This window comes from Oncorhynchus tshawytscha, linkage group LG01 (assembly GCF_018296145.1).
Source record: "Oncorhynchus tshawytscha isolate Ot180627B linkage group LG01, Otsh_v2.0, whole genome shotgun sequence".
NCBI lineage: Eukaryota > Metazoa > Chordata > Actinopteri > Salmoniformes > Salmonidae > Oncorhynchus > Oncorhynchus tshawytscha.
This window is the reverse complement of record NC_056429.1, coordinates 82,803,003-82,821,477: the sequence shown is the minus strand read 5'-3', so window position 1 is coordinate 82,821,477 and position 18,475 is coordinate 82,803,003. Positions and strand designations below refer to the sequence as shown.

Here is an 18,475-nt window from a genome sequence, read left to right as displayed (position 1 = left end):
TAAACTGCCAAAATAAAAGTGGCAAGTAAATGTACTTTATGTCCTGAATACAAAGCATTATGTTTGGGGCAAATCCAACGTCACTGAGTACCACTTCATATTTCCAAGCATGGTGGTGGCTGGAGCATGTTATGGGTATGCCCGTCATCAGGAAGGACTAGGGAGTTGTTTGTATTTTTATAAAAAATAATCAGAATAGAGCTAATCACAGGCAAAATCCAAGAGGAAAACTTAGTTCAGTCTGCATTCCAACCGACACTGGGAGAAAAATTCACCTTTCAGCAGGACAGTAACATAAAACAAGGCAAAAACAAAATACACTGGAGTTGCTTCCCAAAACAACATTGACTGTTCCTGAGTAGCCAAGTTAAAACTAACTTAATACGGCTTGAAAAGCTAAGGCGAAACCTGAAAATGGTTGTCTCGCAATGATCAATAACCAACTTAACAGAGAATGAAGAATTTTCCAGGTATGGAAAGCTCTTAGACTTACACAGACAGCTTTAGTCTATCATGTATTGACTCAGGGGTGTGAATACTTGTGTAAATTAAATATTTCTGTACAAAAATGTCTAAAAACATGTTTTCACTGTCATTATGTGGTAGTGTGTAGATGGGTGAGAGAAACAAAAAGTTTGCTGTTATGAATTCAGGTTGTAACACCACAATGTGGAATAAGTCAAGGGGCAGGAATACTTTCTGAAGGCACTGCATGTTGCCCTCCTAGTAATCAAATCGTATTTGTCACATGCACCAAATACAACCTTACAGTGAAATGCTTACTTATAAGCCCTTTATATAACAAGTGATGTGTTTTCTCTGTGCCAAATTATCTTTCAATGCACCATCTTCCCGAGGAAAGATTGAAGGATCCGGTGAATATGAACAATTTTTGAACAATTTCATGGCCATAGCAACCATTTTCCTTTTTGAACATTTTTAATTTATTCACACAGAAACCTCCATGTCAAACACTGACTAATAAAAGGTTTTTTTACGTCCATACGCCACACACACACACACACACGTCTGATTAATGCTACCCTATAGTGTGTGTGTGAGATGAATGCTGCCCTATAGTGCTGACATTCACATTACAGGCAGTCACACCCCCACGTTAGCCTTTGGTCGCATCAGAAACTCAAGTCAGCCTCAAATCAATGAATGTTCAGGTGGAAAAATCCATGCCGCTTGTCCAGAAATCACTGCTAAATATGTATTTAATGCATTTTAGGTTTCTGCACGTCAGAAGAGGGTGATAAGAGGCAGGATAAATGGAATTGATCTGTGGAAGACATTTTTAAAGCTTTAGTGCAGAGAGCTACAATTCTACATTTCCATCGGCGATCTGTCTGCTTCACTGCCCACAGTATGGGAGCTGGGCTAATGTCAGGAAACTGTCCTGAGAGAGGGAGTCGACAGCCGTGTGTGTGTGTATATATTCTATAATAGAGGCTGAAAAACAAACAGAATACAAGTCACCAGTGTTATGACTATTGACATTGATGAAATGGCACCAGACATTAAAAACAGAGCAGACTTCCCACCTTGGGGTCAAGGCTAAACGGCCTTTTCCCTTCAGTCAGTGGCTCCTGCTGAATAACAAACTAACTCCTTCAGTGTGTCTGTGTGTCTCATCTCCCAGTCCTGTCTCAGTGAAGTGACACAGTGCATTAATCTGCCAGGCTCCTCTCTTCACCTCTAATGAAGTCTGTGAAGGAACCCTTTAATTAACTACAAGGCCTGGAAACACACTTCCCTGAGACAGGATGGGTAGATGAGATTCTCTTTCTTAGTCAGACCAAATCAGAGTATAGGGCCAGGCCATGCAGCATGATGCCACTCTCCATCCCTTGATTGAGGCAGGTGGTGGACGTAATTATCTTTTGGGCAAGCTTGGGCACAAACACTCACACACACCTCATCTATCAGCCAGGCTTGGGCAGCATTTAAACTCGCATTAAAATTTCACCCAACTGCAGATGATGGCTTTCATGCATTTGTGAGCACTTCCACTCAGAGTTTCCCTACTTCACTTTACATAAATTAAAAGTAACTCCACTGCAAGGTCAGCCCACCACCTGTCCATGAGAGCTCTGATGAGAGCTTCTATCCATCGGAGAGCTATGATGAGAAAACTAGTGAGTAAGATTTCCAATATATTTTATAAAATATGGCACAAACTTTACTTAATCCGTCAGGAGCCCACACTACAACACATCAAAAACTCCTCCCACAGAGATAGCAGAGGGCAGAGTAGGGTAGTAGGCCATCTCAAAATGAAACAGTATTGTGGTAACTTGGGGGGGATATCTCTCCAAAGAAGTTGAAATTAAGTTCACACATCACAGATATTTGCATTATTGGGTTTTATATTTAGGAGTTGCAACAAAATGCTTGAGGCTTTGAGAGCAGACATTGCATTATTAAAATGTCACCCAACTGCAGATGTCTTTAAAGCTAGACTCCATAATGGTGAAACTGACATGTCTGTTCTCGATATTTAAACAAAAAGGTTACTGCTAGCTCTGTTGTTTTACACCTCCGACATCATTGCACACACACACACTAGAACAGCAGCAAAGGTACTGCAACAACAAAAAATTACGATGTGCAATGCTCCCCAGCTCTGCTTCGGCAACAAAACAATAATTGCCGTGGGATGGACAGTTGCGCCGTATCCCCTACATGCAGATTCCATCTTTAAATGGGTTTCTGAGAATCTCCAGACACCTAGGAGTTTCCCTACTTTACTCTACATATCAAACAAACTACACAGTTGGACAGCAAAGCACCTGTCCAGCTTGCAAGAAAGTCACCAGTCTGTCCAGCTCACGTACAGAAACCCATACTGAAACACTTCAATAAAAAAAGCACAAGACTTCTCCATTCAGGGCAGGTCTAAGGGAAGTCGCCAAAGACATTAGAATGAAGCTCATAGATTACAGATCTAGGCATTAATGGGATTTACTGTGGACTTGATTGAAGTTAAGGGCTCAAAAACAGCAGCAACTTGAATGCTTATTGATTTCCACTGCGAGTCAAGTCGAGTCAAGCCATCTGAAATTGAGCTCTATTGCTCATGTAAAGGTTATAGATAGAACAATCACAAAGGTCATCTCAAATGATACATCAAGGCCTAACTGCTGACAGGGTGGATACTAGAATGTCATGGAATCCCTTAATGATTAAATATAATGTAGAAATGACAGACCAAAGACAATGGCGGAATAACCGAAGACAGTCTGTGGGGATGACCCAGATGTAGTACTGAGCGAGCGATTAGTGCTTTTTGTGGTTGGTTCGACTATCAAAAACAATCATGGTTTTTCGATTTCGATTATTTGGGTAAATGCTGTAAGAGAATAAAAAAATATATTTAAAAAATGTCCCATGATGGTAGTGAATGCCCATTACTGTCTATCACTTACCAGTATTTTATTCACATTACTTTCTTAAAATATTTAATGTTGTGTATATTACATTTGTTTTATTTGAAGACTTTTCATTCCAAGTTATAATCTCATCTCTTTAGAGCTGCTGCGTATGCTCTGACAGAAATCACAATTTTGTAGTTCTTCAAAATCACTTTGATCATGTATTTTCAGGTAGAGATACCTCACGAAGCAACAGCAGCTCTATCTAGATCTCCTCACGATCGATCACAGATTACTGTCTCTTCTGTAGCAGGCGTATGGTCTTTTGAATCAGACCGGACAAGTAGATGCGCAATGTAGTTAATTATCATTTTGTATGCGGTAAACTACGTAGAATATTAGCCTGATGGAAACTACAACTCCCTACTACATTGCATCTTCAGGCTGGATGTGATTTCTCTCTAGAGAAACTGTGCGATGTGTGCTTTGAGCTGACAGAAAATAAATCAGAAAGAAATGGAATTCAACTAGTTGTTTAAAAACTGAAAAAAATATATAATAATAAATATACACACACACACACATAGGGTGCCATTTGGGAGTATCAGAAAACAATGTTTACATGTATTAATCTCTACTGTCCGATGTGCTTAACATAGCACGATCAAAAGGAGTCTGATGACACAGACAGACAGACGGAGAGAGATTCATCCAACCCAAGTAACAGTTCCGTTGGCACTGGCTCTCACGACAATATAAAACTTCCAGAAAGTAACAGTCTCCCTTTCCGCAAATCAAGAGGGCGAAACTCCTCATATTTTTTCATCATGTTTTTCATTCCAAAAGTGTGTCCCAAATGGTACCCTATTTCGTATATAGTGCACTTTTTAAACTAAAGTAGGGCACGATATAGGGGATAGGGCTACATTTGGGACGCTACCAACACTACAAGAACAGGTTTGCAATCATCTGCGCCACCTCTCCCCAAACATGTGCAGGTACATCCTGCAATCTTGTGTGTGCATGCGTGAAAGGATACAGCAGGAAATGAGAACATTTTGGAATCTTTCTCCCTCCACCTTTTCCCTACTTCCCTCCAAGAGGCTGCCTTTCCCACAAACCCTGCAACCAATCTTTGAATGCGTCCCAAATGCCACCCCATTCCCTATTTAGTGCAGTACTTATGACCAGGGCCCATAGGGCTACAGTCAAGAGTGGTCTTTTTCTTTCTCTCTTTCTTTCTTTCTTTCTTTATATATATATATTCTAGTAGTGGACTAAATGAGGAATTGGGTGCCATTTGCATTCTAAAAAAATCGACCTGAGAAATGGCATTAACCTTGTGTTTACACTGCTCTCTTTCTCTAACGACGAGGCGCCTAATATGCCCCCCATTCCTCACCGTACCCCTGGCTCCATGGTGGGAGTCTCATAGCCTTTCCCTTTCAGGGAGAAGCGAAGCAGCTCTCATCAACAGAATTAACCCGTCTCCACACACAATAGCCACTAATACCTCCCCTGCATTCCACACCGTACCCCTGGCTCCATGGCTGGTTCTACCACTCGTCACCCTGCACAGAATTCAAAAATAGCGAAGACAAAATGTCCACTGGTTCACTTTTTAAAAAACTATAAAACTTAATTTTTGCCTGTTTTAAAGTATAAAATATGCATTTCATTCCACCTGTGGACCGTTTATAGATATACAAGGGCCAGGCCCTCCTTTTTGACTTGTATATTTGTATGGCTTACTGATGCTGTTGCCTTTTTTGTTATTTAATTTTAGATTTTATTTGCATCCATTATGTGTGGATGGATTGGTGTCCTTTAGTAGTGGTTTCCTTGCAGCAGTTCAAGAACACAGCCTTCGACTGTGCAATGGAGGGTGGACGCTGTTCCACTCAAGAACTATACATCTTTTGGCGAGAATCAGTTGAGGCTCCTCAGTAAACCATCGTCAGTGAATTGCATAAAATGTGAAACATTTTAAAAAGTTATCCGTTTTAGATGGAACTATACTAAATATATTCACGTCATTAAATAACTGATTAAAAACACACTGTTTGGCAATGTAGGTCTAAAGTAGCCTCATCAGCACTCTGTAGGGTAGCACCATGGTGCAGCCAGAGGACAGCTAGCTTCTGTCCTCCTCTGGGTACATTGACTTCAATACAAAAAACCTAGGAGGCTCATAGTTCTCACCATCTTCTATAGACGTACACAGTAATTATGACAACTCCGGAGTACATCCTCCAACCTATCAGAGCTCCTGCAGAGAACAAAGGCTCAGAGAAGGAATCTAGTAATGAAAAGCACAAGCTACAGCTAGCTAGCTAGCACTGCATAGCTGGCTAATTTATTGTCACCGGGGCCCGCAATTGTAACTGCTAACATGCTTGCTGTACACAGTAGTGCATGATTGGGTTACAGCTGTTGTATTGTGCACTGAAGTCAACAAGCAAAGAGGAAAGGAAAGAGGAAGAGCGAGCATAGACGGAAGAAGGAATTATATATACAATGAGCAAAGTGATGCGGTTTATATGTGGCTGCTAGTTATGTGTAATCGAGGGTGTGTACGTAACAGTATAAATTTAGTCCGTCCCCTCGCCCCTACCCAGGCTCGAACCAGGGACCCTCTGCACACAGACAACTGACACCCACGAAGCATCGTTACCCATCGCTCCACAAAAGTCGCGGCCCTTGCAGAGCAAGGGGAACCACTACTTCAAGGTCTCAGAGCAAGTGACGTCACCAATTGAAACGCTATTAGCGCGCACCACAGCAAACTAGCTAGCCATTTCACATCGGTTACATGTACAACAGCTGTCTGTGACTAGGTGAAAAAGAGAAGAAAAAAATAAAAACTTTCATACCATAACCGCTACACCAAGCCTACATTGTTTTCACCATATTAACGTCAGTCAACATGGCTACTAGAACTAATGCGTTGGACAAATCATGCCGTAAATTAATAAAACCAAAAGCTTACTTTGACTTGGAAGAGTTCCAGTGTTGGATAGCCAAAGCCAGCTAGCTAAAATAGCATCCCTCTCTGTTTGAACCTGGTGTTTGAGTAGGCTAAACTAGCTAGCTGCATTGCAAGCTAAGTGAAATATATATATATATTGAAGTCGGAAGTTTACAAACTCGTTAGCCAAATACATTTAAACTCAGTTACACAATTCCTGACATTTAATCCTAGTAAAATTACCTGTCTTTGGTCAGTTAGGATCACCACTTTATTTTAAGAATGTGAAATGTCAGAATAATACTAGACAGAATGATTTATTTCAGCTTTTATTTCTTTCACCACATTCAGTGTGTCAGAAGATACTCAAATTAGTATTTGGTAGCATTGCCTTTAAATTGTTTAACTTGGGTCAAATGTTTTGGGTAACCTTCCACAAGCTTCCCACAATAAGTTGGGTGATTTTTGGCCCATTCCTCCTGACAGAGCTGGTGTAACTGAGCCAGGTTTGTAGGCATCCTTGCTCGCACACATTTTTTTCAGTTGTGCCCACAAATTCTCTCTATTGGAGCTTCGTGACGGCTACTCCAATACCTTGACTTTGTTGTCCTTCAGCCATTTTGCCACAACTTCGGAAGTATGCTTGTGGTAATTGTCCATTTGGGTCATTGTCCATTGACCCATTTGCGACCAAGCTTCAACTTCCTGACTGATTTCTTGAGATGTTGCTTCAATATATCCACCTAATTTTCCTCCCTCATGATGCCATCTATTTTGTGTTCACCAGTCCCTCCTGCAGCATAGCACCCTCGCAACATGCTGCTGCCACACCTGTGCTTCACAGTTGAGATGGTGTTCTTCTGTTTGCAAGACTCCCCCTTTTTCCTCCAAACATAGCGATGGACATTATGGCCAAACAGTTCTATTTTTGTTTCATCAGACCAGAGGGCATTTCTCCAAAAAGTACAATCTTTGTCCCAATGTGCAGTTGCAGAACGTAGTCTGGATTTTCTATGGCGGTTTTGGAGCAGTGGCTTCTTCCTTGCTGAGCGGCCTTTCAGGTTATGTCGATATAGGACTCGTTTTACTGTGGATTTAGATACTTTTGTACCCGTTTCCTCCAGCATCTTCACAAGGTCCTTTGCTGTTGTTCTGGGATTGATTAGCACTTTTCGCACCAAAGTACAATTATCTCTAGGAGACAGAAGGAGTCTCCTTCCTGAGCGGTATGACGGCTGCGTGGTTCCATGGTGTTTATACTTGCGTACAATTGTTTGTACAGATGAACGTGGTACTTTCAGGCGTTTGGAAATTGCTCCCAAGGATGAACAAGACTTGCGGTCGACAATTATTTTTCTGAGGTCTTGGCCGATTTATTTTGATTTTCCCAGGATGTCAAGCAAAGAGGTACTGTTGGAGGAAATTATGGTTGAAATGACTAATTATATATACATTCCAATCAGAACTGACTAGTCCAAATGCTATAATGTACTGTACATATATGAATTTTCTCTCTTGCTCCCATTCCCAATTGTATATAATGTAGTCAGGAGTTTAGTAACAATGAAGGTCTGTTACTTAGTTCATTCATTTGTACAATCTCCAGGTGGCAGGAACGGACTATCTCCAGACTGTCTAGAATGCTGATTTATACTGACTGACCTTGACTTCAGGCGTCGAGCGAAAGCTCGAGAAACTATAGGGCCTCTAAGAGATAAAACATTTAGAAAACGCTGACGTCATTTTCAGTTTATAACTTGTGGAAAAATGTGTATGTACCAGTACTCTCTTGAATTAAACGCTGTTACCTGACTTAAGACCGGGACTCTGTCCATTTCTTATAAAAAATATTGGGTCTTACAATCCCTTTAGAATGCATTGACAGAGTAATAATTCTGATTGGGAAATACTACAGAGGAATTTAGAATTCCACTAACAGGTACTGAGTTTGAAGGTAGGCCTCTAAATACATCCACAGGTACACCTCCAATTGACTCAAATTATGTCAATTAGCCTATCAGAAGCTTCTACAGCCATGACATAATTATCTAGAATTTTCCAAGCTATTTATAGGCACAGTCAACTTAGTGTAAGTAAAACTTCTGACCCACTGGAATTGCGATAGTGATTTATAAGTGAAATAATCTGTCTGTAAACAATTGTTGGAAAAGATACTTGTGCCATGCACAAAGTAGATGTCCTAACCATCTTGCCAAAATTATAGTTTGTTAACAAGAAATGTGTGGAGTGGTTGAAAAACGAGTTTTAATGACTCCAACCTAAGTGTATGTTAACTTCCGACTTCAACTGTGTATTTTATTTATATATAGTTAGCAAGCAATGTTCTCTCTTTTCCTTAATTTTGTGTGCTGTTGAGGATAGACCTGTTTTTATCAATTATTTGGTGACGTGAATATATGTAGTATAGTTGTATCTGAAAAGGATAACATTTAATGTTCCAGTATTTTTTGTTTTATGAAATTCACAGAAAATGGCCCTCCCCTTCCTCCTCTGAGGAGCCTCCACTGGTTTATACCCAATATTTCCAAGCCTTAGAGTATGACCCTCTCTGTTTGAGGGTCATGTTCCCCATGTGGGGAACAAACACCATCTAGGACTAGTCCATGTAGACACTGTAGGCCTGACAAGAGCTACTTGAGAAGTTGAACCAATTTCAATGTGAAAGTAAATTGAGTCATTTTCAACTTGTCTCAGCTGGGCCAAGTCCATGTGAGAAACTCAACTGCTTTTCCTTGATTCCTCACCTTTTCAAAATCCATTGACTGAGAAGGTCAGAGGTCTCTCCCCTCAACTTCTCATCCAATAGATTTTGAGCAGGAGACGAGAGGAATCAAGGAAATGCAATTGAGATTCAAATGGAGTGGCTGCGCGACCTGTGTTTTCCCCACCCGCTAGAACGCTTTTTCCAACTTTTGCCTCAAAACCTGTCAACTCTGTGAAGCTGAAGTGAACATCAACTAACTCTTTCATTGGGCCTGAGTAGCATCAACTAAAACTCTGGGTTTGCACGCTTAAGTGTGAAGACTGAAATTCTCTCCCACTCTATCTCCGGCACACTGATGAGCCATATGGGATGTAGAGAGAGTAAGCGATTAGCCATGTCTGATGAGTTTCCCCTTCTCTCCCTCACTCTTCTCCCAGTGTCAGATGTTGACTTCAGGACCATTTAAGCAGCTATAATGTCAGCTGGATGCCATTTAAGCTAAATAGCTGGAAAATTAAATAGCAACGTCATGTTGAGGTTCAGCAGAGCAACACTGACACCCGCTGGTAGGATACAGGAACTATAAGCAGCAGTTACATGGGACGGAACGAGGAAGAAAGGGAAATGCTGGTTAGACTGTTTTGTAAACAGGCAACTGGAATGTAGGAAAACCTGCAACTAACTCCATATTGGGTTGCTTTATGACCATTTATAAGTATTCCAGTATACAGACATACACACACAGTCAAACGTTTGGACACCTACTTATTCCAGGGTTTCACTTTATTTTTACTATTTTCTACATTGTAGAATAATAGTGAAGACATCAAAACTATGAAATAACACATATGGATTCATGTAGTAACCAAAAAAAGGTTTAACAAGTCCAAATATAATTTATATTTAAGATTCTTCAAAGTAACCCCCCTTTGCACGCTTGGCATTCTCTCAACCAGCTTCATGACGTAGTCACCTGAAATGCATTTCAATTAACACGTGTCCCAATTAACACGTGTCCCTTGTTAAAAGTGTGTAGAATATAATGCCAACCAGTTGTGTTGTGACAAGGTAGGGGTGGCATGCAGAAGATAGAGCTATTTGGTAAAAGACGAAGACCATATTATGGCCAGAACAGCTCAAATAAGTGAAGAACGACAGTCCATCAGTACTTTATGACATGAAGGTCAGTCAATATGGAATATTTCAAGAACTCTGAAAGCTTTTTCAAGTGCTATGATGAAACAGGCTCTCATGAGGACCACACAGGAATGGAACACCCAAGGTTACCTCTGATGCAGACGATTAGAGTTATCAGCCTGAGAAAATACAGCCCAAATAAATACTTCAGAGTTCAAGTAACAGACACATCAAATTCAACTGTTCAGAGACTGTGTGAATCAGGCCCTCATGGTCGAATTGCTGTAAAGAAATCACTACTAAAGGACACCAATAAGAAGAGACTTGCTTTGTTTGGCCAAGAAACATGAGCAATGGACATTAGAACTGTGGAAAATGTATCGTTTGGTCTGGAGTCCAAATTGGAGATTTTTGTTCCCAACTGCCGTGTCTTTGTAGGACGCGGTGTGGGTGAACGGATTATTTCCGCATGTGTATTTCCCACCATAAAGCATTGACGAAGAGGTGTTATGATGTGGTGGTGCTTTGCTGGTGACACGGTCTGATTTATTTTGACTTCAAGGCACACTTAACCAGCATGTCTACCACAGCATTCTGCAGCGATACACCATCCCATATGGTTTGCTCTTAGTGGGACTATCATTTGTTTTTCAACAGGACAATGACCCAACACACCTCCAGGCCGTGTAAGGGCTATTTGACCAAGGAGAGTGATGGGAGTGCTGCATCAGATGACCTGGCCTCCACCAAATTGAGATGGTTTGGAATGAGTCGGAACGCAGAGTGAATTAAAAGTGCTCAGCATATGTGGGAATTCCTTCAAGACTGTTGGAAAACCATTCCTGGTGAAGCTGGTTGAGAGAATGCCAAGAGTGTGCAAAGCTGTCATCAAGGCAAAGGGTGGCTACTTTGATTTGTTTAACACTTTTTTGGTTACAACATGATTCAATATGTGTCATTTCATAGTTTTGATGTCTTCGCTATTATTCTACAATGAAGCAAATAGTCAAAATAAAGAAAAACCCTTGAATGTGTAGGTGTTCTAAAAAAAACAAACACTTTAGACCGGTTGTATATATACACCGAGTATATCAAACATTAGGAGCATCGTCCTAATATTGAGTTGCACAGCCCCCCTCCTCCCCTTTTGCCCTCAATTTGTCGGGGCATGGACTCTACAATGTGTCAAAAGCATTCCACAAGGATGCTGGCCCATGTTCACTCCAATGTTTCCCACTGTTGTGTCAACTTGGCAGGATTTGGCATTGGTCCTCAAAAGGTTCTACAGCTGCACCATCAAGAGCATCCCGACTGGTTGCATCACTGCCTGGTATGGCAACTGCTCAGCCTCCGACCGCAAGTCACTAGAGGGTAGTGCGTACGGCCCAGTACACCACTGGGACCAAGCTTCCTGCCATCCAGGACCTCTACACCAGAGGAAGGTCCTAAAAATTGTCAAAGACTCCAGCCACCCTAGTCATACTGTTCTTTCTGCTACCGCACGGCAAGCAGTACCGGAGCACCAGGTATAGGTCACAGAGGCTTCGAAACAGCTTCTACCCCTAAGCCATAAGACTCCTGAACATCTAATCAAATGGCTACCCAGAATATTTCCATTTGCCCCCCCCCCCTTTTTTTACACCGCTGCTACTCTTATTATCTATGCATAGTCACTTTAATAACTCTACCTACATGTACATATTATCTTCATTAACCTGTTGAGCATGAAAAACCGAGCAACGTTGCAGTTCTGGACACAAACCGGTGTGCCTGGCACCTACCACAATACCCTGTTCAAAAGCACTGAAATATTTTGTCTTTCCCATTCAACCTCTTAATGGCACCAATACACAATCCATGTCTCAATTGTCTCAAGGCTTAAAAATGCTTCTTTAACCTGTCTCCTCCTCTTCATCTACACTGATTGAAGTGGGTAAACTAACAGACCCAATCGAAGGGCTGATCGTTAAGAAGACAAAAGGGTACATGGACGAGCAAGTTTCAGTATTAAATCAAGTGGCCAGTGTGGCTTAGTGCAATTGTTATAATACAATCTTGCAAAATCCCCCAAACAAAGTTTACTTACAAAATACCCCAACTTTAATTTCCAAACAATTTGGTTCTTCTTTCCAAGCAACATTATTTAGTTTATAATCAGCATAGCTAGCTAATCACTCCACGACAGAAGAACTAATAAGCAGAAAACAAAATGTTCATTTACTGGAAAACTAGAATATACTCCACCAAAGTCCTGCTACATCAAGTGATTATACTGTGCCGAGTAGCAACCAAATCATTTCCATACACCAGACAGCACTATGAAGCCTGCTGAGCCTCTTACCACATCCCAAATGGCACCCTATTCCCTATACAGTGCACTACTTTTGACCAGAGCCCTATAAAGGGAATAGGGTGCCATTTGGGATAGAGGTTCTGAGTTGACTGAACCAACAGCAAATTGGTCCCTGGATATTTAAGAACTTTTTTGTAATCTTATTTGGCTGCCACACAAACAAGAGATGATTCTAGCAACAGAAATGTGAGATGAGAAGCCAGGCAGCCAAGACTAAGTATGAGTCCCAAATGTCACCCTAAGTAGTGCACTATAAAGAGAATAGGTTTCATTTGGGATACAGACTAAAAGATAAATAGTGCTTATACATGTCAAATGCCTATGGCCTTCTGAGGGAGCCGTGGATCTAGACAGACGGTCAGACAGAGCCCAAAGCTGAGACACTGACACACAGCCATCTTTTTCGACTGAGAAAGTGTGACTGATAATCACACAAATGGAGAGAAAGAAAAGGTTCAAATGTCTTACTGTTCACTAGGTTTACACAGTGACTGACATTCCAGTGCCCAAGACTCATTCTACATTCCAGCATACCCCAGATGCTAGAAAATTAGTACATGATATCATCATCTATCTAGTGGAGAGCCTTTGTTGCTGACTTATGAGTCAGCCAATGCATTAACCGATATGCCAGTGATGGGGATGAGTGAGAGAGAGAATCTCTCATCTAGCGTAAATTGTGTGAGTCAAAGAAAATGTTGTACGAAGGTTTAGATCCAAAACAGTAACAGAGGAAGGATTGCCAACTGCATCACCACCATCTGGCATCACTATCATCAAACTGAAGTGGGTTGCCACCAGTCTTCACCATGAGTGGGCATACTCCTTCCACCAAAAAAAAGAAAAAAGCTACAATGGCCTTTTGTTTTATTAATCTCCATAATTGTTCAGGGCCACAATGGAAATGTGTTTGACTTGGTCATCATCATTTGAAATCCATTGCGCCACATGTGTGGTTGTAGCATTTCTCAATTGTCAAATAAATTGTAAAAAAATAAATGATTAACTGACATATTTGCGTACCTTGAGAATGTTCTGGGTCTCCCCCCACTTGTTGGTCCACTCCCTGGTCAGTTCTAACACCTGTGGGAGAGCACAGAAGGGTTTACTACAAAGCAGGATAAATGAGTTAGCGGTCTAACTAATAAACAACCAGAAATAACTGTTGATTTTCTAATTAAAAAAGCTAAACTTATGCATTTCCAGTTGTTGAGAGAACTGTTGAGAACAGATCTGTAGTCACAAAACATTGACATATAACTTCTCATATTTGCAGAGAAACACATTCTGTACATTCTAGAGGTCGACCGATTAATTAGGGCTGATTTCAAGTTATCATAACAATCGGAAATCGGTAATTTTGGGCGCCGATTTTGCAGATTATTATTATTATTATTTTTTACACCTTTATTTAACTAGGCAAGGAATTTAAGAACACATTCTTATTTTCAATGACGGCCTAGGAACGAGGCAGAACGACAGATTTTTACCTTGTCTGCTCGGGGGATCCAATCTTGCAACCTTACAGTTAACTAGTCCAACGCTCTAACCACCTGCCTCACGAGGAGCCTGCCTGTTACGCGAATGCAGTAAGCCAAGGTAAGTTGTTAGCTAGCATTAAACTTATCTTATAAAAAACAATCAATCAACGACTGTCGTTGCGACAATGTGTACTTAACCATAAACATCAATGCCTTTCTTAAAATCAATACATAAGTATATATTTTTAAACCTGCATATTTAGCTAAAATAAATCCAGGTTAGCAGGCAATATTAACCAAGTGAAATTGTCACTTCTCTTGCGTTCATTGCACGCAGAGTCAGAGTAAATGTAACAGTTTGGGCTGCCTGGCTCTTTGCGAACTAATTTGCCAGAAATTATGTAATTATGACATAACATTGAAGGTTGTGCAATGTAACAGGAATATTTAGACTCGTGTATGCCACACGTTAGATAAAATCTCCAGAATTTCCAGATTTGACCTAAGGCTCGTATTTCAGTGTGTTTATTATTATTAAGTCTATGATTTGATATTTGATAGAACAGTCTGACTGAGGTGTGGCAGCAGCAGCAGGCTCGTAAGTCAAAGGTATTAGACTATTAGAGAGAAATAGTTGACGCGTTATAATTCCTGTAATAACTTGCAGCTGAACTTGAAGGGGGTTCCTTCGTTATTTTACCGTTCATGTCTTCCATGGAGAATGTCTTGATCTACTTCAAATAAGGTCTTTGTTTCGTGCAGGTTAGGGTTCAGGCTTAAACCGCCTCGGGGTTTTAATACCCATGTAAATCTCACTAGGATAAGGTAACGTTTGTCAAAATATTTTCATAAATCCACTCTACAAAAAAAATCTTAGCTTATATATGATCTTCGCTTACATTTAGCCAATATTGATCAGTTTCCTTGTCCTATGGATATCTACACAGTTATAAAATTGGCGAGGTGGTGTAAGCCTACATGAGAAACAGACCTTATTTTAAGTGAATCTAAAAATATTCTATGAATAAATGAATGAAGGAACAGCTTTTCAGATGTTGCTTGAAGGTGTCATGGGAATTATGAAAAAGAGAAAAGAGCACCAGTATGAGACTATTACATGGAATTGGCAGCAGGGAAAGCAAGGTGTCTTATTTGTGATAAAGATGTAAGCATGGGGTCAGCAACGGCTAAATAAAAGAATACCACCCTGTGGAATCACCTTAAGAACACCCATCCAAAAGCCCATTAGTATTATATTAAGTTAAAATAAAAGTGTTCATTGTTCATTCAGTATTGTCATTATTACAAAAATGTGATATATATACATACACACACATTTTAAAAATCGGCCAATTAATCGGTATCGGGGTTTTTGTCCTCCAATAATCGGTATCGGCGTTGAAAAATCATAATCGGTCGACCTCTAGTACATTCCACTAGGTACTGGCAGACACAATAGGCTACAGTGAATGCATCCAGCTTTAGAATGTGTAGGACGATCCCAGCAGGAATAGAACCCAAGACCTTAGGAGTCACACTGAGAAACATACACAAGTCAACCCAGGAACACTTCCTGTAGGCCTGAAAAGTGCACTCACTTTGACCTCATTCTTGTGAAGTTTCTCCTCCACCTTCAGTGTCTTGGAGAGATCCTGAGGAGAAAGGCAAGCCTGGCGAGGGAGAGGCCATACTGTATGAGCATTGTACTTCAACATACCCTTACATAAACCCCCCCCACACACACACACACACCTGGTTGCTTTGCTGGAGAGTCACATGTACAGATATTAGCCAAATGCTTTAACATACACACCCACCCTCCCCATCTACCTGGTTGTTCTTCTCCACTAGAAGTTTCAGTCTGACAATCTCCTCCTGCAGTTTTCTGATGACTGTAACACTGCTGTCCTCGTTGACTGTGGGCTTGTTGAAGATGTTCTTAGCTCTGTTAGCATAGTGCAGCGTGCTCAGTGTCTCACTGTAGTTCACGTCAGCGGGTGAAAGAGCTGGGCGGGAACATTGACAGGAACACATCGCTTACTAAAAATCCCCTGTACAGGAGTTAAAGCAAATGATAATCCCATGACTGAAGCGTAAGACGATCTCAGATCAACTGTCTGGGGCCAAGTTAACAGTAGAAACACCACAAAAATCTGACCGTTTTCAATGTAGTATTTTTAATAACTTAATTTCAATAAAAACATATTTGTCCCTGACTTTTCCTAAGTGTATTTTAGTAGTAGTACTTTGAGATAAATACCCCAAAAATACAAAAACTTTTTGCATTTCTACCTCAAAATGACTGTATGCATATTAACAGTAAAAGAGCCAGGTGTCCACAAGTAACAATAGACCAGTTAAATAAATCAATTTAAAATATATCACAAATAAATTAATATTTTGTTAAGGTCAAAGATTTGTATTTTCTTTAAATGATATTAAGACAATTTTATACCCATCAGACTACTGTCAATTTAAATCTTGTCTTTAGACTACATCTAATGTGTGTGTGAATTTAGTTTCAATATAGTTTAGGCTGGGGCCTCCCGGGTGGCGCAGTGGTTAAGGGCACATTGGTGTGGCTGGCTTCCGGGTTGGATGCGCGCTGTGTTAAGAAGCAGTACGGCTGGCTGGGTTGTGTATCGGAGGACGCATGACTTTCAACCTTAGTCTCTCCCGAGCCCGTACGGGAGTTGTAGCGATGAGACAAGATAGTAGCTACTACAACAATTGGATACCACGAAATTGGGGAGAAAAAGGGGTCAAATTAAAAAAATATATATATAGTTTAGGCTTAGTTTGGGTCAGGCATTAGCTGGGCAGACAACGACTGTCTTACAAGCAGAAAATACATCTTATTTTAGTATTTACTTATGCGCTTCTGGATCAATCAATACATTTTCTGTCTGATTACAATTTACATTTGGTGTCCTGAGGTTTCATATATGACATATTTTAAACATAAAAAATAGATTCATTTCACTATTTATTCTGGAATATTTACACAGTTGAAATATCAACGGTCAGGATGGCCATTCTAGTAGTTTAGGAATTCCGACACGCCGAGTGTTACCCTTCCCTTTCATGTAAAGGAAAAGTAATACCCATCATGTATTAAATTAGACTAATTCCAGCCCTTTTCAATATTGGATTAATATTTAATATACATCTCCCCCCCCAAAAATACTAAATCAAATTGTAAAAATCAATATAACGTAAATCCGTCGCAAAGGAGGATAACTAACTCGAGCCTGTATTTAAATCAGCAGCTGTGCTAAACAGTAATACCCAAAGGAATAATATGAATATTCCCTACCAAATAGGTTACATTACTAGTCCCCCTTATCAACATGTAAAGACATCGCTTAACGGCTTGGTGGAGGGAACAAAGAATGTGTTACACTGTGGTGTCAGAGGTAGGAATTAGATCAGTGGTATTCAAACTTTTTCAGTAGGGACACCAATTATTTCATGACCTCAACCCTTAATCTAATGGCAACCTTTAAAATCAGTACATTTCTATTTTTTCATCAACAAGAAATAACCTTCAATTCATTACATTTTCATCAAAATCAAGTTATCCAATAATTATATTTACTCACGTTATTTTTCAATGTATTATTCTCAAAAAGTCTCTATATTGTCCATTATAATAATATGTCCTCTTATTTTTATATATTTTTAAAATATAGGATTGTGACACCAATTTGAATACCACTGACTAAGATCAACCATACTTGCTATCATGATGGTCTTGGAGTTTCCTCCCAGGCTGTCTTTCAGGAGCCAGGTCAGAACAGAATCTCTGTAGGGGATGAAGAGCTGCTTCTTCCTTTTTCCCTTGTGGGAGCCCCCTCTATCTCCTCCTTCAGCCATACACAGACACACAGAGCGGGAGACAGAGAAAAAGCCTGGTCAGAACAGTCTTTGTAGGGGATAAACAGCTGCTTCCTCCTCTTCCCATGGTCTGGGACTGAGAGGCTTCACTTACTCCCTAATGCTCCAATTATATCAGCTAGGAGGACACACGCAGACAGAAAGAGGAGTTAGGACAAAGTCTTTATAGGGGGACAAAGAGCTGCTTTTTCCTCTTGGTAACCCCTCCTCCATGTAGAGACACAACACTGAAATAGAAAATTACACAAAAACATCCTCTCCAAAGCCAACTACAAAAGCATGTAAGAATATGCCACAAAACTGGGCAGATAGAAATGGAATCATAAGTACATGTAGCAACCACTTGTGCAGCAGACTGATTTTAAAAAATGAATCCTTATCCAGAGTCTAATTGGTGTTAACTTATTAATAGCCTTACTGAGTCTAAAATTGAGTAAGTTGTTGTGTCATGGTTGGCATCAGGCATGTGGTGTGGCACGTGCGTGTGTGTACCATGTCTGTGGCACTGGACATTTGAACGGTAGAATTTTTATTTAA

At 40.4% G+C, this 18,475-nt stretch overlaps 1 protein-coding gene across 3 annotated transcripts in view; it reads right to left on the bottom strand.

Moving 5' to 3' along the window:
- The window catches only part of LOC112258191, a 67,950-nt gene that overhangs the window by 32,696 nt on the left and 16,779 nt on the right, over positions 1–18,475 (bottom strand). For all 3 annotated transcript variants that reach the window (XM_024432391.2, XM_024432407.2, XM_024432397.2), the window contains exons 10-13: positions 17,779–17,907; positions 15,872–16,047; positions 15,640–15,711; positions 13,584–13,643 (exon numbers count right to left, since the gene is read on the bottom strand). In XM_024432391.2, coding sequence (XP_024288159.2) covers positions 13,584–13,643; positions 15,640–15,711; positions 15,872–16,047; positions 17,779–17,907 — 437 coding nt within the window. The remainder of the gene's footprint in view (positions 1–13,583; positions 13,644–15,639; positions 15,712–15,871; positions 16,048–17,778; positions 17,908–18,475) is intronic.